The sequence below is a fragment of the Manis pentadactyla genome, chromosome 8 (genome assembly GCF_030020395.1).
Source record: "Manis pentadactyla isolate mManPen7 chromosome 8, mManPen7.hap1, whole genome shotgun sequence".
In the NCBI taxonomy this organism is placed as follows: Eukaryota; Metazoa; Chordata; class Mammalia; order Pholidota; family Manidae; genus Manis; species Manis pentadactyla.
In genome coordinates, this window is record NC_080026.1 from 61,414,570 (window position 1) to 61,442,351 (window position 27,782).

General features: G+C 40.0%; 1 protein-coding gene and 1 long non-coding RNA gene across 2 annotated transcripts in view; one reads left to right on the forward strand and one right to left on the reverse strand.

The window, feature by feature from the left end:
• LOC130684560 (WASH complex subunit 2-like) overlaps positions 1-13,293 on the reverse strand; it is a 74,949-nt gene extending 61,656 nt beyond the window's left edge. The window contains 2 exon segments of the mRNA XM_057505803.1: positions 12,042-12,206; positions 12,961-13,293. Coding sequence (XP_057361786.1) covers positions 12,042-12,206; positions 12,961-13,293 — 498 coding nt within the window.
• A 4,740-nt stretch (positions 13,294-18,033) lies between these two features.
• Positions 18,034-23,609, forward strand: LOC130684496 (uncharacterized). The gene is made up of 3 exons (XR_008998774.1): positions 18,034-18,837; positions 21,785-21,854; positions 22,976-23,609. It is a non-coding gene; the product is annotated as an uncharacterized LOC130684496 (long non-coding RNA).
• The last annotated feature ends 4,173 nt before the right edge of the window (positions 23,610-27,782 follow it).

Consider the following 27,782-nt stretch of genomic DNA (forward strand, 5'->3'; position numbering starts at 1 on the left):
AGATTTGACTCAATTTTTAAAATATCTGCATAATATTCTTTGGCATGAACTTCACCATAACTAATTTGACAGCTCCTCATTGGTGAACATTAAGGAGAGTTCCAGTTTTTGGTGTTATAAACAAACTGCTGTAAACATATAAACACATATATTCTTAGGCCCTGGCCCTTTTATTGCAACAGGCTTCCCAAAAGACAAAGCTGATTTTTAATCTTATTTGGTACTTCCAGATTACTATCCATAAGTGTGTAATAACTCACCTGTCACCACCAATGTATTCAAATACCCATTTCCCAAACCTTTGCCAGCAGTGGATATTTTCCACCTTTTAAAAATATCTGCCAATCCAATCAATGTTTTTAAATATTCCTATCTTCTGACTCAAGAATTCTTTTTCTTGAAATTTAGTTACAAGAAGAATAATCATAAATCCAAACAGGAAGATGCTTATAACAAATTTTAGTGGACAGTCACAAACACTGAATTTGTAATTCTATGTAATTCCAATCACTATGCCATAGAATTTTCTGTGGAATTTAGCAAAATCCTCAAATTCACAAATCCAAGGATAACCATGACAATTCTGAAAAAAGAAGTCATGGGGACTTGCCTATTAAGACTTACGAGAAGTACCTATTAAGTACCTATAAGACTATTATGAGAAATCTCATATTTAAGATTGCGATGCTCACATACAGCAAATAAACAAAAGACAGAAACAAGAGACAGGCCGACAATCACATGTAAGCATGATTTTATGTTCACAAGAACACACACAAATGCATATATACCCATATACACAGTCAGTGAAAAGGGAAAAACACAAAACATAACCTCTACCTCAGCCTACACAACATGCACTCCTACACAGCCATACAGATGTATCCACACTAGGCAGGAAGAATAAAAAGGTAGAGATACAAAGGAACCCTCACCCAAAATGTGTAGAGTTAAGGCAAAAATAAAAATAGGGAGTTGGTTCCTTTGGTGCAAATATGGCAAATTATTAAAATCTGACAATGCAGGGTGATGTGTATTATTAGCAGTGTGGCTATTACCCATTTTTTCATAGACATATGAAATTTCATCAAAGAATTTGATATCGAAGGCTTGTTAAATTATGACAGTCATATAAAGGAATTAAGAACAACTAAGTTCACAAGTCTTAAAGACGTGATAAAAGACTTATAAGTTAATATTAAGAAAAATGACGCCTACAAAAACAATAATATATATATATGTATACACATACACACACAGAGAGAGAGAGAGAGAGAGAGAGAGAGATGGGGTGTGGAAAGAAAAGGTTAAAGTAAAAAGAAACAAAGACTAGAAAGAAAGGCCAAAACTTTCAATGATATGTCTCTTTTACACTTTCATACTTTTAACTATGTCAATCCTTCCTACAAAGAGTGTCCATTATTTTTTTTTTTTTGAGAGGGCATCTCTCATATTTATTGATCAAATGGTTGTTAACAACAATAAAATTCTGTATAGGGGAGTCAATGCTCAATGCACAATCATTAATCCACCCCAAGCCTAACTTTTGTTAGTCTCCAATCTTCTGAAGCACAACGAAAAAGTTCTTACATGGAGAACAAATTCTTACATAGTGAATAAGTTACATGGTGAACAGTACAAGGGCAGTCATCACAGAAACGTTTGGTTTTGCTCATGCATTATGAACTATAAACAATCAGTTCAAATATGAATACTCATTTGATTTTTATACTTGATATACATGTGGATACCACATTTCTCTCTTTATTATTATTATTTTTAATAAAATGCTGAAGTGGTAGGTAGATACAAGGTAAAGGAAGAAAACATAGTTTAGTGTTGTAAGAGAGCAAATGTAGATGATCAGGTGAGTGCCTGTAGACTATGTGTTAATCCAAGCTAGACAAGGGCAATAAAACATCCACGTATGCACAAGATTTCTCTCAGAACAGGGGGGGTGAGGTTCTAAGCCTCACCTCTGTTGATTCCCAATTTCTCACCTGATGGCCCCCCTGCGACTGTGCCTGTCTTAGGTTGTTCCTCCCTTGAGGAATCTTACCCGTCTCTGGCTAACCAGTCATATTCTGGAGCCATACAGGTAAATATAAAGTTAGTAAGTGAGAGAGAAGCCTTATTGTTTGAAAAGGTTAGCTTTTTACTTCTTTGCATATTAGTGCCCTGTGGCTTCTATGCCCAGCATTTGTCTTGAGGTATCTTTACCACTTGGAAGAATTATGATACTTGGTAAATTTGATATGAGGCACGAATTCTATTTAAGGGTTGTAATTAGGAAGGAAGAAGAAAAGCTATAGAAGTAGCAGGCGGAAGAAAACATGGGAAGATTGATTATTTCTTTGACATATCTTCTTGTAGAGTAACATCAGCATGTACAGGTTTTAAACCACTAATTAACTTGCGCACACACATTAACATAATAGGAGTATAGTTACATAAACAAAGCATACCTGTAATTACCAGCCATCTCCAGTGAAACCAAGAAAACCAGTTAGGCACCGTAGGCATTTGTGAAAACTTATCTATGATATGGTGGATATTGTCCAACTGAGCTTGAACAGTCTGAGAGAAATCAGACAAATTAAAACAACCCATTCCTGGGGACTGTTCACATCCCATATGTTCTTTTAACAGTAAATAGTCTGTAGTTGTAAGATTTTGGAGCGCTACAATTTGCACTTCTCCTAATTCTTGGTTGAGTTCCAACAGTATAGATCCAGTCAAATTTGTTGTTTTACTGTATGCACAGGCCAGCTTAGATATCTCCTTCTTCATTCCCATAGCAAGTCCAGGAACTGGTGGGATGAGTGCATCTACACCTGTAGCAGTGCGTGGATCTTTGTTGGGGTTTTTTGATGATCATCTTCTGGCATGAGTCTTCCAGAGAGTGCTGACGTTGGAAGTTGTTTTTCATATCGTATCTTAGTTGACTTTCAGGGTAGCCAAATTAGGCTTTGATCCTCTGTATAAACACAAACAGGCCCTTTGCCTACACTTTTATATCCCTTTATACCCTTGTGTAGAACTCATTGGAGGTCACCACACATGAACTGCCTTTTTTTTTTTTTTGGTATCATTAATCTACACTTACATGATGAATATTATGTTTACTAGGCTCTCCCCTATACTAGGCCGCCCTATAAACCCCTTTACAGTCACTGTCCATCAGCATAGCAAAATGTTGTAGAATCACTACTTGCCTTCTCTGTGTTGTACAGCCCTCCCCTTTCTCCCACCCCCCATGCATGCTAACCTTAATAACCCCCTTCTTCTTCCCGCCCCTTATCCCTCCCTACCCACTCATCCTCCCCAGTCCCTTTCCCTTTGGTACCTGTTAGTCCATTCTTGAGTTCTGTGATTCTGCTGTTGTTTTGTTCCTTCAGTTTTTCCTTTGTACTTATATTCCACAGATGAGTGAAATCATTTGGTATTTCTCTTTCTCCGCTTGGCTTGTTTCACTGAGCATAATACCCTCCAGCTCCATCCATTTTGCTGCAAATGGTAGGATTTGCCTTTTTTCTTACGGCTGAGTAGTATTCCATTGTGTATATGTACCACATCTTCTTTATCCATTCATCTATCGATGGACATTTAGGTTGCTTCCAATTCTTGGCTATTGGAAATAGTGCTGCGATAAACATAGGGGTGCATCTGCCTTTTTCAAACTTGATTGCTGCATTCTTAGGGTGAATTCCTAGGAGTACAATTCCTGGGTCAAATGGTAAGTCTGTTTTGAGCATTTTGATGTACCTCCATACTGCTTTCCACAATGGTTGAACTAATTTACATTCCCACCAGCAGTGTAGGAGGGTTCCCCTTTCTCCACAGCCTCGCCAACATTTGTTGTTGTTGTCTTTTGGATGGCAGCCATCCTTACTGGTGTGAGGTGATACCTCATTGTAGTTTTAATTTGCATTTCTCAGATAATTAGCAATGTGGAGCATCTTTTCATGTGTCTGTTGGCCATCTGTATTTCTTTTTTGGAGAACTGTTCAGTTCCTCTGCCCATTTTTTAATTTTGATATTTGTTTTTTGTTTGTTGAGGTGTGTGAGCTCTTTATATATTCTGGACGTCAAGCCTTTATCGGATGTGTCATTTTCAAATATATTCTCCCATACTGTAGGGTTCCTTTTTGTTCTATTGATGGTGTCTTTTGCTGTACAGAAGCTTTTCAGCTTAATATAGTCCCACTTGTTCATTTTTGCTGTTGTTTTCCTTGCCTGGGGAGATATGTTCAAGAAGAGGTCACTCATGTTTATGTCTAAGAGGTTTCTGCCTATGTTTTCTTACAAGAGTTTAATGGTTTCATGACTTACATTCAGGTGTTTGATCCATTTTGAGTTTACTTTTGTATATGCGGTTAGACATTGGTCCAGTTTCATTCTCCTACATGTAGCTGTCCAGTTTTGCCAGCTCCATCTGTTGAAGAGACTGTCATTTCGCCATTGTATGTCCATGGCTCCTTTATCAAATATTAATTGACCATATATGTCTGGATTAATGTCTGGATTCTCTAGTCTGTTCCATTGGTCTGTGGCTCTGTTCTTGTGCCAGTACCAAATTGTCTTGATTACTATGGCTTTATAGTAGAGCTTGAAGTTGGGGAGTTCCCCCCTACTTTCTTCTTCTTTCTCAGGATTGCTTTGGCTATTCGGGGTCTTTGGAGTTTCCATATGAATTTTTGAATTATTTGTTCCAGTTCATTGAAGAATGTTGCTGGTAGTTTCATTGGGATTGCATCAAATCTGTATATTGCTTTGGGCAGGATGGCCATTTTGACGATATTAATTCTTGCTAGCCACGAGCATGGGACACGTTTCCATCTGTTAGTGTCCCCTTTAATTTCTCTTAAGAGTGACTTGTAGTTTTCAGAGTATAAGTCTTTCACTTCTTTGGTTAGATTTATTCCTAAGTATTTTATTTTTTTTTGATGCAATTGTGAATGGAGTTGTTTTCCTGATTTCTCTTTCTGTTGGTTCATTGTTAGTGCATAGGAAAGCCACTGATTTCTGTGTGTTTTGCAGTATTCCGATATCAGTTCTAGTAGTTTTGGGGTGGAGTCTTTAGGGTTTTTTATGTACAGTATCATGTCATCTGCAAATAGTGGCAGTTTAACTTCTTCTTTACCAATATGGATTCCTTGTATTTTTTTGTTTTGTCTGATTGCCGTGGCTAGGACCTCCAGTACTATGTTAAATAACAGTCGGGAGAGTGGGTATCCCTGTCTAGTTCCCGATCTCAGAGGAAATGCTTTCAGCTTCTCGCTGTTCAATATAATGTTGGCTGTGGGTTTATCATAGATGGCCTTTATTATGTTGAGGTACTTGCCCTCTATTCCCATTTTGCTGAGAGTTTTTATCATGAATAGATGTTGAACTTTGTCAAACGCTTTTTCAGCATCTATGGATATGATCATGTGGTTTTTGTCTTTCTTTTTGGTGATGTGGTGGATGATGTTGATGGACTTTCCAATGTTGTACCATCCTTGCATCCCTGGGATGAATCTCACTTGGTCATGGTGTATGATCCTTTTAATGTATTTTTGAATTCGGTTTGTTAATATTTTTGAGTATTTTTGCATGTATGTTCATCAGGGATATTGGTCTGTAGTTTTCTTTTTTGGTGGGGTCTTTGCCTGGTTTTCGTATTAGGGTGATGTTAGCTTCATTGAATGAGTTTGGGAGTATCCCCTCCTCCTCTATTTTTTGGAAAACGTTAAGGAGAATGGGTATTGTCTTCTGTGTATGTCTGATAAAATTCCGAGGTAAATCCATCTGGCCCAGGGGATTTTGTTCTTTGGTAGTTTTTTGATTACCGCTTCAATTTCGTTGCTGCTAATTGGTCTGTTTAGATTTTCTGTTTCTTTCTGGGTCAGTCTTGGAAGGTTGTATTTTTCTAAGAAGTTGTACATTTCTCCTAGGTTTCCCACCTTGTTAGCATATAGGTTTTCATAGTACTCTCTAATTATTCTTTGTATTTCTGTGGGGTCCGTCGTGATTTTTTCTTTCTCGTTTCTGATTCTGTTGATGTGTGTTGACTCTCTTTTCCTTTTAATAAGTCTGGCTAGAGGCTTACCTATTTTGTTAATTTTCTCAAAGAACCAGCTGTTGGTTTCATTGATTTTTGCTATTGTTTTACTCTTCTCAATTTTATTTATTTCTTCTCTGATCTTTATTATGTCCCTCCTTCTGCTGACCTTAGGCCTCATTTGTTCTTCTTTTTCCAATTTCGATAATTGTGACATTAGACCATTCATTTGGGATTGCTCTTCCTTTTTTAAATATGCTTGGATTGCTATATACTGTCCTCTTAAGACTGCTTTTGCTGTGTCCCACAGAAGTTGGGGCTTAGTGTGTTGTTGTCATTTGTTTCCATATATTGCTGGATCTCCATTTTGATTTGGTCATTGATCCATTGATTATTTAGGAGCGTGTTGTTTAGCCTCCATGTGTTTGTGAGCCTTTTTGCTTTCTTTGTACAGTTTATTTCTAGTTTTATGCCTTTGTGGTCTGAAAAGTTGGTTGGTAGGATTTCAATCTTTTGGAATTTACTGAGGCTCTTTTTGTGGCCTAGTGTGTGGTCTATTCTGGAGAATATTCCATGTGCATTTGAGAAGAATGTGTATCCTGTTGTTTTTGGATGTAGAGTTCTGTAGATGTCTATTAGGTCCATCTGCTCTACTGTGTTGTTCAGTGCTTCCGTGTACTTACTTATTTTCTGCCCGGTGGATCTATCCTTTGGGGTGAGTGGTGTGTTGAAGTCTCCTAAAATGAATGCATTGCATTCTATTTCCCACTTTAGTTCTGTTAGTATTTGTTTCACATATGCTGGTGCTCCTGTGTTGGGTGCATATATATTTAGAATGGTTATATCCTCTTGTTGGACTGAGCCCTTTATCATTATGTAGTGTCCTTCTTTATCTCTTGTTACTTCGTTTTGAAGTCTATTTTGTCTGATATTAGTACTGCAACCCCTGCTTTCTTCTTGCTCATTTGCCTGAAATATGTTTTTCTATCCCTTGACTTTTAGTCTGTACATGTCTTTGAGTTTGAGGTGAGTTTCTTGTAAGCAGCATATAGATGGGTCTTGCTATTTCATCCATTCTATTACTCTGTGTCTTTTGATTGGTGCATTCAGTCCATTTACATTTAGGGTGACTATTGAAAGATATGTACTTATTGCCATTGCAGGCTTTAAATTTGTGGTTACCAAAGGTTCAAGGTTAGTCTCTTTAGTATCTTACTGCCTAACTTAGCTCGCTTATTGAGCTGTTATATACACTGTCTGGAGATTCTTTATTTCTCTCCCTTCTTATTCCTCCTCCTCCATTCTTCATATGTTGGGTGTTTTGTTCTGTGCTCTTTCTAGGAGTGCTCCCATGTAGAGCAGTCCCTGTAAGATGTCCTGTAGAGGTGGTTTGTGGGAAGCAAATTCCCTCACCTATTGTTTGTCTGGGAATTGTTTAATCTCACCATCATATTTAAATGATAGTAGTGCTGGATACAGTATCCTTGGTTCAAGGCCCTTCTGTTTCATTGCATTAAATATATCATGCCATTCTCTTCTGGCCTGTAGGGTTTCTGTGGAGAAGTCTGATGTTAGCCTGATGGGTTTTCCTTTATAGGTCACCTTTTTCTCTCTAGCTGCCTTTAAAACTCTTTCCTTGTCCTTGATCTTCGCTATTTTAATTATTATGTGTCTTGGTGTTGTCCTCCTTGGATCCTTTCAGTAATCCCTCCAGACTTCATCCCTTATCTCTTGCGTATTTCTCTGCATCTCTGTCAGCATGTTTACGATTTTTATTTTGAATTCTTTGTCAGGAAGACTGGTTAGGTCTGTCTCCTTCTCTGGTGTTGTCTCTGTGATCTTTGTCTGCCTGTAGTTTTGCCTTTTCATGGTGATAGGAATAGTTTGCAGAGCTGGGACAAGTGAAGGCTGGAAGAACTCCCTTCTTGTTGGTTTGTGGTCCTCCTCTCCTGGGAGAACAGCGACCTCTAGTGGCTTGTACTGGGTAGCTGCACACAGACAGGGCTTCTGCTGCCTGCCCAGCTGCTATGGAGTTTATTGCAGCTGTTGCTGTGGGCGTGGCCTGGCTCCCACTGCTGCTCCAAAGTGGTGGAGTTGCGTTGGAGGGGGAGCGGCCGGGAGGCTATTTATCTCTGTAGGGGGCCTCCTTGCTCCCTGCAGCCCAGGGGATTAGGGTGCCCAGAGATCCCCGGATTGCCTACCTCTGGATTAAGTGTCCCGCCCTGCCCCTTTAAGAGTTCCAAAAAGCACCCGCCAAAACAAAACAACGACCACAAAAAAAAAAAAAAAAATTTTTTTAAATTAAAAAAATAAATAAATAAAAATAAATAAATAAAAAGTGGCCGCTCGTTTTTCTTTATTCTCCGGCCCCAGCCTCAGGTATCTGCTCACCGGTCTTGCTGCCCTGTTTACCTAGTATTGGGGTCCCTATCCGTTTAAGACTTCCAAAAAGCGCTCGCCAAAACAAACAAACAAAAAAATGGCCGCTTGCTTTTCTTATGTCCTCCGGCAGCAGGCCTCTGGTACCCGCTCACCGGTCTTGCTGCCCTGTTTCCCTAGTATCCAGGGCCCCGCGAATGCACTGTGTCTGCGCTCTGGTCCGGATGGCTGGGGCTGGGTGTTCAACAGTCCTGGGCTCCGTCTCCCTCCTGCTCTGCCTATTCTTCTCCCGCCGGGAGCTGGAGGGAGGTGCGCTCGGGTCCCGCTGGGCCGGGGCTTTTATGTTACCCCCTTTACAAGGCACTGGGTTCTTGCAGGTGTGGATGTGTTCTGGATGTTGTCCTGTGTCCTCTGGTCTTTATTCTAGGAAGAGTTGTCTTTGTTATATTTTCATAGATATATGCGGTTTTGGGAGATTTCCGCTGCTCTGCTCACGCCGCCATCGTGGCACCACCTCTGTCCATTACTTTTTTAACAAGAAAGGAAAAATCTGAAAGCCCAACGTCTGCAAGGCATTCGGACTATACCCCAAAAAGATGCTAGCCTCCTGGCTAGCATCTGAAATTTCTGATGCTGCTTCTTTTTCTAGGTTTTTTTCCTAATGGTTCTATAAAAATAAAAAATGTGGGGGGTGATTGTCAGACAAGAACAAAAAAATATTTATCTTAAAATTGAGACTTCTATACATAGCAGCTACCAAGTTCACCTTAGACTTTAAATAGCAAGACCAATTCACCTAAAAGGTTGAGCTTTACACTGAAGTGTAAACAGCACCAACACCGTACTTTTTTTCCTGCCCACCTTTAAAAACTGCCTCATATCACATCAGCAGCCTCCAGCTGGAAAAGTTAAACAGGACATCTAAGAAACCAACAAATACATGAATCCCCTGGGATCTTTCAAAGGTGACTTGGACAATGTATCTCAAGTACTCAGTACCCAGCAGATAATTAACCCTAAATTCCTTTGCCCTTAACAGGCTGAACTCAAAAGCGTCACGTTTTTTGGTAATTTTAAAATCAGGTAGTTATTCCCAGAATTGTGAACAATTTTTGGTATTTCCCCTCAAAGGATCTTTTCCTCATTTGGGGAAACCAGATAAGAGGGGAAGGTAGGGAACTGGAGAAAAAGGGACTAGAAGCCAGGGACTTCTTAACAGATCAGATACAGCCCTGGCCCTTTTCATCTGTTTTCTCATTCCTTCATCCAAATCCTCACTGAGTCCCCACATATAAGGCTTGTGCCGAGCCCAAGGAAAACATTTAACAAAAATATGGGGCTTGATTTAGTAGGGGAGTTTGATGTATCAAATCACATACAAAAATGTAGACTTGTAATTGTGGGGCGTGCTACTAATGAAGTCATTAACTAGGTCACAATGTTTCAGGTCAAAATTCCTAAATTAACAGATTAATGAAGCTTTAAGAATTGTACTCCTTTCTGATAACACATTTATGCACTAGCCACTGTTAACTAGTCTTTCTCCTCATTCATAGTCCTCTCTTGAGCCTTTACTAAAGGTACTAATTTCTGTTGCCCTAGAAAGTCCTGATTCTTCAGTTTCACAATTCTGTTTGAAACCTGGTAGCTACTCCAGGTTAATTACTAAAATCCAGAAACCTGACTTTGAATTTCTTTCCAATAAACTGCCATGAACCAAATAGCACCATCATTCAAGTCAGAAGTATAATACATGAATGAGTACCAGTGACAGGGTTTGAAGAAAACACATAAAAAGCCAAATCACTGCCATATGTATTTCCAATATGTAGATTTTTTTCAGAATTCTATTAAGCATTAGCTCTGCCACATCATCATGCTCTGCGACAAATGAATGAAAAGAACATGTAATGGCATAATGAGGCCTGGGAAACAGATAAATTTGCCAATGACAACAGGCCCATCTAGTGTGGAATTCTGGCGGCAGGTGGAAGGGGAAGAGGCATAAGGGGCAGGAGAGATGGATGGAAAACGGAATCCAAGAAGTGAACAGAAATAAAGAACTATTATAAAAAAGACAAAAAGAGAAAGAAAAAGAAAAAGAAAAAAAGGAAGAAAAAGGTAAAGAAAACAAAAAACCCCACAAAAACTAAATCATGGAAAACTCAGAATCTAAGAAAACTTGGCCAAAAAAGAACAGCTGGAGAAAAAAAAAGGCCTAAAGGCTGTGATTCAGAAAGAGAAATTTGTAATCCCCACTCACCCCCATCATCAAAGATCAATCAGGTATCAATCGAGTACCAAGGGGATACAGGCACATCAGGTACAAAAGAAGCCTCCCAATTCTATTCCTTGCCCAATCTAGAGCTGCAACACTGACTACAGAGAAGAGCTGGGCACCTAATTCGGCAAGAAAAGGAACAGAATGAGAGCAACAAGTACATTTAAGAGGACACCAAATTTAGCTTGGTGAAAACCTGCTGGGGCTGCATCTATCAGTAGTAGAGGTGAATCCTGTAAACTTCCTCTTCCAAAAAGAAAGATGCTCAGGACCAAGCATGGACATTCTGTACAGACAATCAGAAAATAACTACAGAGTTTACTAGAATTCTCATTATATTTTAAACTTACTGACAAAGAGATTTCTAAGAATTTTATTAAGATCTTTATTTCACACATAGCACCTCAAAAAGCTACTAGCAGTAGCATTTCAACCCAAACTACCAAAAAATGCACAATGATGCATAAGATACCCACAGACAGTATTTGATCTTAATCCTGATTCTTGGGGGCTTTTTACAATCTTCCATTTTCAAAATCTTTCCTATTACTGTTCATCTAACAGTCTCAGTAGACAGCCAACTTTAACAAAATCATCTTTTCACAAATTAAGTAATGCTGATAGTCAGTCGCCCTATGAGAAATACAGATCAACTTAAGTTTCCACTCCATTCTCATCTCTTAAGAGCCTCTTCACTCACCGAGCTCCAGCCACACTTGAGCCCTATTACTATAGTGTAACGGAAAACTGTAATCTTCTCTAAAAAAAGGCTCTAATTTATGTATTACCAGGGCCTACCACTTTGAAATACAATATACAGAAAAAAAATCACACACAGGTTAAAGCTCAATAATTGTTTAAGGATGAGTCTGTACCAGATTTGGCCATAACAACAAAACATTAATGAGAATATTCCAAGTAAACATATAGGCCTATAATATACTTTATAAGAACATATGGACACAGTGACTGCAGCCACATGCTGGTATCCAAAGGATTAGAGCAGGTGTATGGCTCTCCTTACAGAATGTGCACAAGGGTTGAGTGCGACACAACTCAGCACAACTGCTAGCTATTCTCAATACTAAGGGAAAGACTAGAATATAAGGAAATTTCATTATTAAACTTTTTAAAGGCTTGGCAAAAAAATATTTTCTTCACTTTAGTGATTTTAAAAAACGGATTAACCCTAGAGAAAGAAGCTTCAATTACCCAGAACCACTGTGTCTATCAAAATTTGGGAGGGACCCTATTAATAGATTATGTAGTATCACAGTGACTCCTGCTCCTTGAAAAAAGTATTACGTGTAAGTTCGATGTAACTAAGTAATAACTCACGTTTTCAATGAACTGGGTATTGGACAGCATAAGGAAGTCATTGAAGACATTATGTAGGCGACAGTCTGTGGCTTTAGTTTCCCGAATTAGTCCATCCACTTGTTTCTTGATTTCATGGGTCCTAGAGATAGTCTGCTGTGAGAATTCCTGCATTAACTGTAGTAGCTATTTAAAAAATAAACGTACAGTAGTATCAATATTTTATGCATCTATTGTGTGTCAAAACAAGAACCCATTCCCATTCACCTCTGTGTGTTGACGTGTATTGGAATGTGAAAGTGGTAATTTTTGACGGTACTAAAACCAAACAATTCAAAGACATCACCAAAGCTCATCAAAACAGTGGCAAGGAGTCAACGAGTACTTGCTATTTTATTTCCGGAGGAATTTTCAAGTCCTATTTGGTCGTCATTGTACAGGGATCACAAAGGGTAAAATAAACTGCCACTCTGATCCAGAAAGTGCTATTCATATGGGACTTAATCACAGTTCTGACTGTCTTGGGTCCTTGCCCTGAGGAGTACCATACAAGGATATCCACATACTGACGGCTCTACCCCTGACTCAGTCCAGGTCCCAACTTGGAACCGCCTCACCAGTGCCACAGCCATCCCCCGGCGCGGCGGAAACCTATCTGCCCCATTCAGGTGCATTGCTAAGAACCCCAAACCAGGCAAAGAACTCCGCGTCTGGGCAGCAGGCAGAGTGGGGGCACTCAGCGGCTACGGTCAGCCCGCGCCCTGGTGCCAAGAGACCACCACAGTGGAGTTTTCGAGGGAGAGAAGGGATGGGATTAAGACCAGAAGCAGCGGGGCGCACTGGATGTTGAGGTAATCGAGGCTCCATCCTCCCGCTCGCAGGCCGGGCGCCATCTCAGGCGGCCTGCCCTCCCCTCCCGTCCCTGGGGCCAGCCTTTCACGCCCGCGTCGGCCGCTAGTGACCAGCTCTGGCTGCTTCTGCGGATCTCCTACACCGACCAGGGCCGCTCCCACACGGGATCCGACGCCGGTGTCCTCTCCTGGTCGGGGGTTGTCCCGTTCTGCAGCGAAAAGGACGAGAAGAGCGGCTGTGCCGCAGGGAGGCCGCAGCCCAAGCCACCCCCGCCAGACCGCGGCGCGCCCTCCTCACCAGCCCTGCAGTGAGGCTCAGCCGGCGCGCGTGGGGACCGCACCCTCCCACACACGCAGATTTCCGGAAGCCGAGCTCCAAGCAGGTCGGGCTCAGCACGTGACCTAAACTCACGGGAACTCATACTCACGTGACCGGGCGTGTGGCGCAGCCGGAAGGAAGCTGCTGCCTCCGCTGGGGACGGGAGGTAGGCGGCATGCAAGCTGGGTTGGCGAAGCTGGAGAAAGGAAGGTTTCGGACGCCAGGTGGCGCTGAAGGGGTTGGGTCAGTCCAGTCACACCTCACCGAAGAGCGCAGATCACTGCGTCGTGATCAGCCTTTGGAGCACACAGCCAGCCCGCGCGTCCCGAGGAGCGCAAAGGGCACTTGTGGAACCAGTCTAGGGCTTTAGACGTCGGCGATGTGGCAGGAGGAAAAGCCTGCCCCTGCTGAGCCCCTTCCATGCTGCACCTCCGTTGCCTGTCTCCGGAGCCAGTATACAGGTGCTCAGTAAATGGGGAATGACCTATCTAGCTGTCATCATGCTTTTGGTAACATGGTCTTAGTGTCAACTCACTTTGTAGGGCCTACTTAAAATACTTTACTCCCTTGGCATTGCCCAGGGATTCAAGTCCAGGCTTCTCATACGGCGGGCAAAAACCCTATATAATCTGATCCCTTCCTGCAAATGCATCTTCAACTCTCCCAGCTCCCCACTATGCTCAATGATCATCTATTTTATCTCACACTTCCTTGAAGTTCCTTCTGCTGAGTCCCTCTTGTGCTACTTAAACTTACTTTTTAAAGTAAAGATCCCAATTTCATCCCATGCCTTTGTGCCCAAGACCAAGTTATCGAACCTCCCTGAGCTTTCCGCAGTGAAAGACAAATAAATTATCTGCAGAGATGTAATAGTAAATGTGATAATATTTGTATAACAGCTAGCACGGTGCCTGCCATACCATGAGCATTCAACAGATCTGACCACTTCTGTGCCATTTGTCCAACTCTTGGACTTCTTTGTTTTTGCCTCTATCACCACAAAACTCCCTTGATTATCCCCAGTATAGTTTATATGCCCCTCAGTTACTTTCTATATGTTTCATATGTAATACCAAAGGATTACCTTGTATTGTCATTTACTTAGGTATCTTGTCTCCCCCTTAATAATAGCAAACATATATGAAGTGCTCAGTATTTCCCATTTTATTTAAATCCTATTTCTCACAGTGACCCTAGGAGGTAGGTACTATTATTCCCATGTTGTAGTTGAGGAAACTGAGGCACAAAAAGATAAGTTACTTCAGGGGAGGGTAACTAAGGTTAGACAGTCAGTTAAAGAGGCAGAACCAAGAACCCGCACAGTTAGCCATTATGTTACAGTGTAGCTAGTCTTTCTTTCTTAAGGGAACTACATTTTTCAGTTGCCATCTACCAACCTCCTAGTCATCATTAAAAAAAATACAGCATAAGGAATATAGTAAAAAATATTATAATAACTTTGTATACTCAGAGAAGGTAACTATGCTTACAATGGTGAGCATTTAGTAGGGTAATTGTTGAATCACTATGTTGTACACCTGCAACTAATACAATATTGTATGTCAACTATGTAAACTACACTTCAATAAAAAATTTTTAAATTTTAAAAATAAAATCACTTCACAAAATAAATAATTTTAAAATTAAAAAAATAAAATGTATGAAACTATGGATAATGACATTGTCCAAAAATATAATTTAAAGTTCTACATAGGAGTATCTCCTAAAGGTGTAGCTAAAATGACAAAAAACATTCAGCAATAGTTACTCATAAGAATTTATATATTCATATATAAATTTATTTTTCAAATCAATATGTTGACATCCCACTATTAAAAAAAAACCCAAATCCAAAAACTTCAGAATTTGATTAGTAAAATTGAGGTGAACGAGTTATCAAGTTACCTAACATCATCATGGGCTACTTCAGTAGCTGTGTGGATCACCTTGGCTTCAAGGTGCTTTAACAACCTTAATCTATATTCCACTTCTCAAAGCTCCTCATCACCTGCACCTGGATCTTACCACCTGAAACTTTCTTACTTCTAAATATATAGAGAAGCCTCTTAAACTTTCAGATCTCTCTCTGTTCACTGGTCTGTTCTCAACTAACCCAAGCCTCAGTCTCTCAATGCCCCCTTTCCCCCCCTTTCAACCCTTTTAGCTTTACTTCCTTGCCTGTGCTGCCTAGAGCCCATGAATTAGCCTTCACCTTCCTTGACAGCCCTTTAATATCCTCACTTTATGTTTTGACACATACTCTCTGCCAGCTCCTAACTTTAAATCAGTCCAACTATACCCTTTCTCCTTTTCTGCACCTAATTTCCTGAAAGAAATCACAACAAATTCATATTCTGCAAATTTGGCTGGACCTTCAGCACTGATTAGCAGTCTTTTAACTTATCCTTGATCTTTATACTTATCCTTGATCAGCTCCCTTCTATAACTTCATCACATTTTTCAAGCTATCCAACCCACTTGCCTCTGTGAGAGAAAACAGACTTCCTCTTCTCACCTAGTACCTAAAGGGTTTTTGTGTGTACACTTTCTGTATTTCACACAGTTCTTTATTTGCACAAAACAGAATTGACTGGAAACTCAAACAAAATACAATTTTTTGTAAAGATAGTACAAAGTTTACAGAACTTAAGGAACAGCTAAGCAGACAGGTTTTGGGAGAGCATAACTAGAGAAAGTCAGAATGTCCTTTGAGCCACTGTCATCAGAATGACTCAGCTCTAATCATTTGCCTTCGTGTTTCTCTTTTCAAGTTTCAAATTCCTAAGACAAATAGAATCTAACTGGCATTTCTTAGGTTATATTCCCACTCCTCTAATTAGTACTTCTACCAAGACTACACAGAATGGAAAGAAGTGTGTCTGCAAACATACATTTGGGACTGTTAACCAAAAGCAGTGAGAAGCAATGTAGAGCAAACAGAAACAACAGCCTCTGTGCTCCCTTAACCCCTTTCTTCCAGTCTGGTAAAGCAATCCCTGCTCTTGCCCAGGACTGATAACCTTGCTCTTGACAGAACCCCTCTTGCCTCCCCTGGGATGGTGCTGTCTTGAACTCCCCTTCCTGTGCTTTAATCCTGCTTTCTTTGTTGGCCCTTCTCCCATAGACCTTTTCAAGTGTTTTTCAGTCATGTCTTTTATTGAAGTTGTTCACATTAGAGAATTCTTCCACTGCCATAACCATGCCTGAAAATTCATAAAAATCTACCCATCATATAGTATATAAAACTTACATTCATGTGCATTTTGAAAAGTTCACAATTGTTTACATAGTTACAAGTGTTGGAATTTTAAATTGGCTACAGGTCTTTAGATTTTTGGTACTATAAGACATTAAGTAATACTTCCATATATTTATCTTAGTTTCTCTCTCAATAATATGATCTGACACAAGATTTTGCCAGAAAAGCATATTTTTCAGGGAAAATACATGCTTCAACATCTAAGAGATTATTTGTCATCTTGTTGGTCTTCAAGTGAAATCTTCAGTTTAACCAACAATCCTTTGTTTTTCTTTTAAGCACCTACCTCCCCTTGGTTCAGCTACTCACCCAAATACATCATAAGTCAGGCATTCAGCCTGCACCCTCAAATAATAACCAAAATCTTTGTCAGAAGTGGCTGTTACATCTATCAAAAAACATTGCAACCCTCCTATGAGTCCAATTCTTGAAGGGACAGTTTAATTAAACCTAAACTAGTATAGGAAATGCTCCCTATCAGGATTAGGTTTACTCACCCATATGCTTCACTCTTTCCATTTGCAAATCTGAAACTCCTGCATTTGGTAAAGAGATTGGCTTTATATATAAAGAAATGTATATATATATATATATATATGAATATACAATATAAACATATATAATCTGTATATTTAAATGCTCATAATGAATATGTATTATATAGAGTATATTTATTATATGTAATTATTATATATGATTTGAATTTTTAATGTTTTATTTTTCATTTGAATTCATTTCAGGTTTTGTTTTCCAGTTACCAAAACAGTACAAAGAATTCCCATATATATTTTATCCAGTTTCTTCAAACATTTGTAAATTACTGTGGGTAAAATTGTAACATTTCCAGAATATCTTGCCTGGCTTTAGTACATTTGCATATCCTCAGGGCTGGAGAGAAGTTCATCTTCTTATCAATGGGTAATTACCTGGGCAACCAAGGGTGTGTCTGAACCAGAGAGGTTAAAGGGAGGGGCTTGCTTGCTTGCTTGCTTGCTTACTTCCTCCAGAGCAGAGGAGAGAGATGACCCTGGAGTGCAGTTTGTAAGCAATGAACAGGTTTTAAACTTTATTTTTCTCCCTTTGACTGATTTCAATTTTTAGAGGTATTTTGCCCTGGAATTTCCTCTCCCTGGACTTACACTTACATAAATGCAGTACAATCAAAACCAGTAAATTAGTATCAGTGCGCTATTATTATCTAACCTACAGTCCTCACTCAAATCTCATCCCTTGTTTGTGTCCCGTGACGAATTCCATCCAAGAGCGCACAGTTCACTTGTCATGTTTCCTTAGGCTCCTTTAATCTTGGAAAATTCCTTTATCTTCCTTTTTCATTCACGACCTTAACTCTTTTGAAGACTACTAGACTCTTGTTTTATAAAATTACCCTCAAATTTGGTTTCTGTTTCCTCATTAAATTCAGGTTATGCTCTTTTAGTAAGAATGCAGTGCAGAAAAAAACAAATATGCAAGAATATTTAGGAAAGCAATGAACAGGGAAAGCTGAGGGGGACTAGCTTTACTAGACATGAAAACGTACTATTGAGACAGGGACCGTGGATGTAGTCAGAGTATGGTGAGGGCCTCCGGAGGGGGCAGGGTGAGATATTTGCCATCAGAGCAATGTAACTACATGCAAGGAAACCCCCCTACTAAAACTCCAGGTTAAACATTGAGCTCTAGAATCATTCTTCAGTGAAATCAGTTAATGTTCCCCAGATAAAGAAGAGTAGCACATGTTTTATTATGCTAACCATTTATAATCATGTGTAAGGTTCTCTTTAGCATACTAAAAGGCCCAGGCCTATGTGCTGTCTTTCCTCCTTCAGATCTGATGAAGTGATTTTGCAAACTGGGCAACTAATTTAGCAAGTAAGCCCAGGCATAAACAACACAGTAAAAGGCAGGAAGGATTCCATCTTAAAAATAAGATTGCATTTTAATACCCAAGAAGTTAAGACGTTAGAAATTCTTAACTTACTCTTTAGCAAACAATACCTCAGCCTACCTTGGGGGCTGAGCAGGTGGCCTTGTTTCATATGCTCCCAGACCAAGATGCTGGTATCTCAGAGAGAAATTATCAGAGGAAGTTACTTGTGTTAAGTTAATTCTAAATATTCAGGGACCACTTAACAAGTTCACACCCCTAAGTTTTTCCATGTTCTCGAAAAATCCTCAGCTGCCTATAAAATCCCCTAGACAACACACCACTACGGACTCTCTTGTCCCCTCCTGGCATGAGCCGGGAGCTCTATCCTTTCACTTTATCTCTAAATAAAAGCCTGTACCTTGCTCTCCTACCTTGGCTGTTTGTGAAGCTCATTCTTCGGCTCCGCAAATAAGAACCCTGGCATCATCTTTGGGGGCTTCTCTGGGATAACTTCGAAGGTGAGTATCAGCATCCAAGCCTACCTTTTCTTTTGTTGTCCTTATAGAAGGAAGCTGTCTATGGCACACAAAATCGGGCGCTTGTCAGCCACTTAAATGGGACTAGCCTGGCTGCCGATCTCAAAGTCTCAAGCGACAGGTTTCCCTGTGTCTCCCTCAGTGGATCCCCGTCTCCCTTGGGAGCCGGGAATGTCAGCTGAGTGGAGGCCAGGATTCCCTTTCAGAGGCATCTCCTTGGATGCGAGGGACTGAGGAAAACCGTGGGCAACTGAGAGAGTCTAGGCTGAGGCTACACTTCAGCGGCTTCTCAAAGGCCCGTGTGTCTGGAATCAGACCCCGACAGCCCAATTGGATATCTGTGAGGAGCACCTCTCTGTCTCTGCCTCTGACTCCCAACCTGCTTCTTCAGGCCACCCTGGCCTCAGTGAGGTAGGGGGCATTCCTAACTCCCTTCTAACTTCATCAGTTTCACAGAACCCGATGCTCACCCCCGCAAGGTAGGAGATCCACTCTCTGCTCTTATTCCTAACTAAATGCTGTACTTTTTATCTCATAAAAATGTGTCTGGGCACCCGTTAGCCACTTAAAAGACGATTAGCGTTGGCTACGAGTCTTAAGTCTTGGGTGAAAGGTTTCCTGGTGTCTGCCGCTCCTTGATCCCCCGCCTCTAGATGGACGGAAATGTTGGGGAGTGGCTGAGCCAATTTCCTACTTTCCTATCCTAATCTGTGAACTCCGAGGGCCGACCGGACTGGTAGACAGTAGTCCTGGATCTCGGCTCCGGCTGATTGATCCCGGTGCTGAGTGAACCTCAGGCTAGGTTGCTGCCTATGCGAGAGTCGCAGATGACCCCTGACCTCTTGTCTCATAGATCAGATTTCTTACAGTGGGTGACTAGCAGGATAATTTCCGGGCAGTGGCAGAAACTGGTGTTTGAGAGTATAGACAGCACCCCCCGAAATGTCTGTGGCAGTCCCTGAATTTTATTTCTAGCCTTAGCAAAAAGCTCCCTTGCTCCCCATTCAAAGCCCTCTCAGGCCTGCGCCACTTTCTCCTGTGTAATGTAAATGAAGTCTGTAAAGTAATCAAGCTGAAACCTGAGACCAACATGTAAAGGGCTCTATTCTGTTTATCTCCTTTCCTTAGAGGCAGTCATCCTGGGGCTAGGCATTTCCTTTTCTGCAGCCCCGGGAAAGCAAAACAGGCTTGTGACTTAGATCAGGGCTCTGGCAGCAAGAAGTCACACAGTCCCTGCACTTATCAGACAGGCAGGGGGCGCTCAAGGAAAACTTATGCAGAGAAAACTAGGGAAACTCCCCAAAGGCGTCAATAGGAGCACACTGGTAAGGTCCCACTAAATCCAGAGCTCCAAGGCGATTCTTGCTGAGTGGGAAAGCAAGAGGGGAATCAAGGCAAGGTGCAGACCATGCTGGTAAGGAGTGGTTAAATCCAGTAGGCCTGGCAGAGGAGGTGATTGACCACTGTCACCCAGGCTCCAAGGAGAGGGGACGCCCTCACAGAGAAAGGCCAATGAGGTGTCACACACCTATTTTTCTCACTTCCAGGTGGGAGCTTCCTCTTCAAGTTTAAAGCCAGACACGCCTCTGGCATGCATTCTAAAAAACTGGGAGCAATTTTAATCACCAGACCCTGAAAAAAAAAAAAGTGCTTTATCTTCTGCACACAAGCCTGGCCTCAATAAAAATAGTCAAAAGTCCCAATGGACTACAACATGGAACTAGTTTTCTAAATTATTTTGGTAGAAATCTATTCTACTTATTGGGTTCATTATCTTCAAAAATTGAGAGGTTTTTAAACTAGACTCCCTGAAACAGAAGAAATGTATCTTCTGCAATACAGCCTGGCTTTAAATGACTGGAGCTAGGATTGTACTTGCATTTCATTTCCAGCCACCTGAAGACAGACACACAGTCCCTATCAGTTCAGAGCCTTAATCAGCCCTGTTAGTCTGGGGCCATCTAAACTTTAACCCAGTTATATAAACTGCTTGCCTGTAGAGTGTATTCTTGAAAACTGAGATACTTTTAGTCAAATAAGCTAAAAGGAAAGGCAATTGGATATCAGTAACTCAAGTCTCTGTGTAAGTTTATCTATCTGTGTATATGTTCTTTTTATGAAGAGTGTTGCTATCTGTAGTCATGTCTCAGTCTGTATGTTTGTGTGTCTAAGCGTGTAGATGAAAGATTTTCTACCTCCAGATGGTATTAATGGAATTGATTTAGAGACAAGCGCTTGTGAAAATTGCACATTCTAAAACTTCCAGAGAATTCTAATGGAAAATATTCAGCATTAATGCTAATTCAAGTTGAACTGAAATTGACATGTCCTTGTGGTTCTCAGCTGCCTAAGTTTACCTAGTCATTTAAGTTGATGTTATCTGCTAACTCTTTCAAGAACAAAATGCTTAGAGGCTTGACTTTGTCTAATACTCAGTAAAGGTCTTGTAAGTAGTCTAGCATAGTTGTTAGGAATGAGTGAACTAAATAAGTGTGGCAAGTGAACTTACTAATAATTGTGTGTTACAGTGTGTATACCTACCTACAGCCTGAGAATCTTTGTGGTAACCTAAAACCTTAAAGTTTTGCTAAGTTAAGAAGATATACTTTGTGTTTAGTGAGAGATTGTGCTGTAAAGCTCATAGTTACAGAAATTATAAAATGTTCATAAATTTGTCAATCTAAAGAATGCTAGTGTAACAGTCTACAATAGCCTGCTTCTCAGTGGTTACTAAACATTAAGATACCTAATAGTTTTAAGTCCTAATAGTTAATTTTCCAGAGGGCCCCTGGAATATGTCAGAGGAATTTTTTTCTCATTGGAGAAAGTATTTGGCTAATTTGGCTTATTTATCTGATATATATTTACCTTGAAAGCACTGTCAAAAGGAATGATGCTAAACTTTGTTACTGAATGTTTTGTATTACAGAAATATCAGAATTTCCTTATGTCAACTGTCTTACAGTAATCTCTCATCAGATCTTTAACCATTGTCATTTGTAAGTATTTTGTCATTCATAGTTACTGTTTTATTATTCCTTAACTAGTAAAGAACTAGATTTCAGGAGAACAGGTATTGGTTATATAAGATTAAGTAAACTAAGGGATATGATTTTGTGGCTTTTTGTTTCAGATGTTGCTGATAAAGTGTTTTGAGCTTTTTCTCTTAAGCTGAAAGCAGTTTATTAAATGACTAATCTTTGTAAGCAGAATTGAAACTCATTTTTCTGTCTACCTGATCCCTCCAGAATTTAAAAACTTTCAGTGACTATTTTTATATTTCATGGCAGTATGTTTATTTGCATAAATTCAATAAGAACCTGCTTTCCTTGTAAGAGGACCAATTAAAAACACAGATTATACTACCAAAGCTTTAACTGAAATGTCATATGTGAGAGACACATGCATAAAGCTCAGATATGAGCAGCTTTAAGGAACTAAGGTTGACTTTATACAGCCAACAAAACCCCTTGGAAGAACTGGCCTGGTACCTTGCTTACAGGGTTCCCAGCAGCCTTACCAGGTAAGTAAAGAAGGTCACTTCCTGGCAGGTGCAGGAACCTCAGGATGTCTTGGTAGCCTCGAGAAGAGAGGAATTCACCCCAATCTACAGGTACTGCAGGCAAAACCTGACGGCAAGTCTTACTTGGCTTTCTGGCCTCAAGAGGCCTTTAAAAGTTCAATCTGAAATTCCTTACAAAAAGTTCCAGCAAAGCACATTTAAAAGAGCCTATGTAATCAATTGCTCTTCTTGTTGCACTTCTGCAAATAATAAAGCCAAGTGTTAATTATTTTCTTAATCTGGTTACTTCTAATAAAAATGAGGGTGATTTTAGAGAAAAGTATTGTTTCAATAATGCAGCCTTATCGATACTAAATCCTAATACTAGTAATTCAGACGTAAACTAGATCCAGAATTCTAGCTTCTTCAAAATATCTGACTATGATTCTCTAGATGTTTTAGTTTTCTCCTATCATTGCAATTAAAGTTTTACTATTTCTAGTTCTCATATTCAACCATGCATTCTTAATCTCATCAAGTTTGTCCTTCCAGAATGGAAAATCCAACTCCAGATGTTGCTACTTAACTTAATAACACAATTTGTTCTATCTTGCCTAGAAGCCACAAAACTGCAAATGGAGATAGAACCTGGAATAAAAGTGCCCATCTTCTGAGGCCCTCTCGAATGACCACTGATGGAGACCTAGCTGCACCCCTTACTGCACCACCTCTCAGCATGAAACAACCAGAGCGGTCATCGCCCCCTCTCCCTAGCAGCAGCTAGGGTCTCTATCTGTAGAGGGGGGAATGAGACAGGGACTGTGGATGTAGTCAGAGTAGGGTGAGGGCCTCTGGAGGGGGCAGGGCGAGATATTTGCCATCAGAGCAATGTAACTACATGCAAGGAAACCCCCCTACTAAAACTCTAGGTTAAACATTGAGCTCTAGAATCATTCTTCAGTGAAATCAGTTAATGTTCCCCAGATAAAGAAGAGTAGCACATGTTTTATTATGCTAACCATTTATAATCATGTGTAAGGTTCTCTTTAGCATACTGAAAGGCCCAGGCCTATGTGCTGTCTTTCCTCCTTCAGATCTGATGAAGTGATTTTGCAAACTGGGCAACTAATTTAGCAAGTAAGCCCAGGCATAAACAACACAGTAAAAGGCAGGAAGGATTCCATCTTAAAGATAAGATTGCATTTTAATACCCAAGAAGTTAAGACGTTAGAAATTCTTAACTTACTCTTTAGCAAACAATTACCTCGGCCAACCTTGGGGGCTGAGCAGTTGGCCTTGTTTCATATGCTCCCAGACCAAGATGCTGGTATCTCAGAGAGAAATTATCAGAGGAAGTTACTTGTGTTAAGTTAATTCTAAATATTCAGGGACCACTTAACAAGTTCACACCCCTAAGTTTTTCCATGTTCTCGAAAAATCCTCAGCTGCCTATAAAATCCCCTAGACAACACACCACTATGGACTCTCTTGTCCCCTCCTGGCATGAGCCGGGAGCTCTATCCTTTCACTTTATCTCTAAATAAAAGCCTGTACCTTGCTCTCCTACCTTGGCTGTGAAGTTCATTCTTCGGCTCCGCAAACAAGAACCCCGGCATCACTATAAGGCCTCTATAATTCAAACAGTGTGGTATCAGTGCATGGGTAGACAAACAGAAAAGTGGAATAGGGAAAGCCCAAAATTAGACCCTATCTATTTGGAAATTAAGAATATTAATAAAGGTGGCATCTCAAGAAAATGGTACAGAAATGGGCTTTTACAAAAAAGGTGCTGAAACGACTGGGTAACCATGTGGAAAAAGATAAAAGTAGAACCATACCTAACGCTTGACATAAAAATAAATTCCAACTGGAGTGGAATCTAAATGTAAGAAATGAAACCATACAAGTAATAGCAGAAAACATGAATAACTTCCTCTATAACTTCACTGTAGGAAAAAGTCTAGGACCCAAAATACAGAACATTAAGAGAAATGACTGATAAATTTAAATACATAAAAATAAACTTTTTTCATGGCCAAAAAACCATCATAAATAAAATCAAAAGACAATTGACAAACCAGAAGAAAATATGTACAACATGTCTCACAGAGGAATGACTAATATCCCTCATACCTAAAGGACTCCTCATAATTGAGTGGCAAAAGATCAAAAACTCAATAATGAAGATTGAAAAAAGAAAAGAAAAACGGCACTTACCAGAGAAAAATATGCTCAAATATTCAAAAATTAAAAGCAAATTAAAACAGCACACATACTATTTTTTCACCTAACAGACTGGCAAAAATTAGAAAGTATGATAGCACATTCTGTTAAGGCTGTGCAGAAAGCCTTTCTAGCACAGTATTGGTGGGAATGCAACCCAAATGGCAGGGGAACTTGGCAATAGCTAGCACTATCCAGCAAAATTATACATGTATTTTTTGACCCAGGAATCCCAACTTGAGAAATTTACCCTGAAGATACATTTCCAACAATATGAAAAACATATGAACAAGGATGTTCAATGCAGAATTGTTTGTAATTGCAAAAGCTTGGACACAACCTATAAGCCCACCAAGAAGTAGAAAGCAACCGCTGATATCTGGGAGCTGATTTGGTACTCTCAGCTAGTCCTGTAGTTCTGTTGAACATAAACAACTGAAGGTCATGCAGCATTGTTTGTCCCCATGAATAGTTTTAGACTGTGGAAACTCCAGAGGTTAGAATTAATTCCAAGGAGAAATAGACAGGGGAAGAGGTTTGCTGATTTTGACAGAGCATAATCTAACCTCTGGAGTGCTTAGATTAAGTTTTACCTGTGAAGCAGCCATGGAGACTCTAAACGGAAATTGTTGCAATGCAGTCCCACCAAGATTTGTGACCTTGGCAAAGCATAACAGATACATGGCTTTCTCCTCTGCCTGCACACATTCACAGTATTGCTAGCATAAGTATTACAGTAGATGTTTACAGGGCTCACTAATTTAACATGAGCTTTGGTATCCGATAGACCTGAAGTCAAAATCCCATACTATTTTTTTTTCTTTTTTTTGTATCATTAATCTACAATTACATGAAGAACACTATGTTTACTAGGCTACCCCCTTCACCAAGTCCCCCTGACAAACCCCATTACAGTCACTGTCCATCAGAGTAGTAAGATGCTATAGAATCACTACTTGTCTTCTCTGTGTTGCATAGACCTCCCTGTGCACCCCCCCGCCACATTATACATCCTAATCGTAATGTCCCCTTTCTTTCCCCCACCCATATCCCTCTCTTCCCACCCATCCTCCCCAGTCCCTTTCCCTTTGGTAACTGTTAGTCCATTCTTGGGTTCTGTGAGTCTGCTGCTGTTTTGTTCCTTCAGGTTTTCTTTGTTCTTATACTCCACAGATGAGTGAAATCATTTGGTACTTGTCTTTCTCTGCCTGGTTTATTTCACTGAACATAATATCCTCTAGCTCCATCCATATTGTTGCAAATGGTAGGATTTGTTTTCTTCTTATGACTGAATAATATTCCATTGTGTATATGTACCACATCTTCTTTATCCATTCATCTACTGATGGACACTTAGGTTGCTTCCATTTCTTGGCTATTGTAAATAGTGCAGCGATAAACATAGGGGTGAATCTGTCTTTTTCAAACTGGGCTGCTGTATTCTTAGGGTAAATTCCTGGGAGTTGAATTCCTGGGTCAAATGGTATTTCTATTTTGAGCTCTTTGAGGAACCTCCATATTGCTTTCCACAATGGTTGAACTAACTTACATTCCCACCAGCAATATAGGAGGGTTCCCCTTTCTCCACAACCTCACCAACATTTGTTGTTGTTTGTCTTTTGGATGGTGGCGATCCTTACTGGTGTGAGGTGGTATCTCATTGTGGTTTTAATTTGTACTTCTCTGATGACAAGCGATGTGGAGCATCTTTTCATGTGTCTGTTGGCCATCTGAACTTCTTCTTTGGAGAAGTGTTTGTTTAGCTCCTCTGCCCATTTTTTAATTGGATTGTTTGCTTTGTGTTTGTTGAGGTGTGTGAGCTCTTTATATATTTTGAATGTCAACCCTCTATCAGATCTGTAATTTATGAATATATTCTCCCATACTGCAGGATGCCTTTTTGTTCTATTGATGGTGCCCTTTGCTGTACAGAAGCTTTTCAGCGTGATATAGTCTCACTTGTTCATTTTTGCTTTTGTTTCCCTTGCCCAGGGAGATATGTTCATGAAGAAGTCATTCATGTTTATGTCCAAGAGAGTTTTGCCTATGTTTTTTTATAAGAGTTTTAGGTTTTCATGACTTACATTCAGGTCTTTGATCCATTTCGAATTTACTTTTGTGTATGGGGTTAGACAATGATCCAGTTTCATTCTCTTACATGTAGCTGTCCAGTTTTGCCAACACCAACTGCTGAAGAGACTGTCATTTCTCCATTGTATGTCCATGGCTCCTTTATTGTATATTAATTGACCAAATATGTTTGGGTTAATGTCTGGAGTCTCTATTCCTTTCCACTGGTCTGTGGCTCTGTTCTTGTGCCAGTACCAAATTGTCTTGATTACTGTGGCTTAATAGTAGAGCTTGACATTGGGGAGCAAGATCCCCCCTACTTTATTCTTCCTTCTCAGGGTTTCTTTGGCTATTCAGGATCTTTGGTGTTTCCATATGAATTTTAGAACTATTTGTTCTAGTTTGTTGAAGAATGCTGTTGGTAATTTGACAGGGATTGCTTTGCTTTGAATCTGTGTATTTCTTTGGGCAGGATGGCCATTTTGACTATTTTAATTCTTCCTAGCGAAGAACATCAGATGAGTTTCCATTTGTTAGTGACCTCTTTAATTTCTCTTAAGAGAGTCTTATAGTTTTCAGGATATAGGTCTTTCACTTCCTTGGTAAGGTTTATTCCTAAGTATTTTATTCTTTTTGATGCAATTGTGAATGGAGTTGTTTTCCTGATCTCTCTTTGTATTGGTTCATTGTTAGTGTATAGGAAAGCCACAGATTTCTGTGTGTTAATTTCATATCCTGCAACTTTGTTGTATTCCTATATCAGTTCTAGTAGTTTTGGAGTGGAGTCTTTAGGGTTTTTATGTACAATATCATGTCATCTGCAAATAGTGACAGTTAACTTCATCTTTACCAATTTGGATTCCTTGTATTTCTTTGTTTTATCTAACTGCCATGGCTAGGACCTCCAGTACTATGATGAATAACAGTAGGGAGAGTGGGCATCCCTGTCTTGTTCTTGATCTCAGGGGAAAAGCTTTCAGCTTCTTGCTATTCAGTATGATGTTGGCTGTGGGTTTATCATATACAGCCTTTATTACGTTGAGGTACTTGCCCTCTATGCCCATTTTGTTGAGAGTTTTTATCATGAATAGCTGTTGAATTTGTTGAATGCTTTTTCAGCATCTATGTAGGT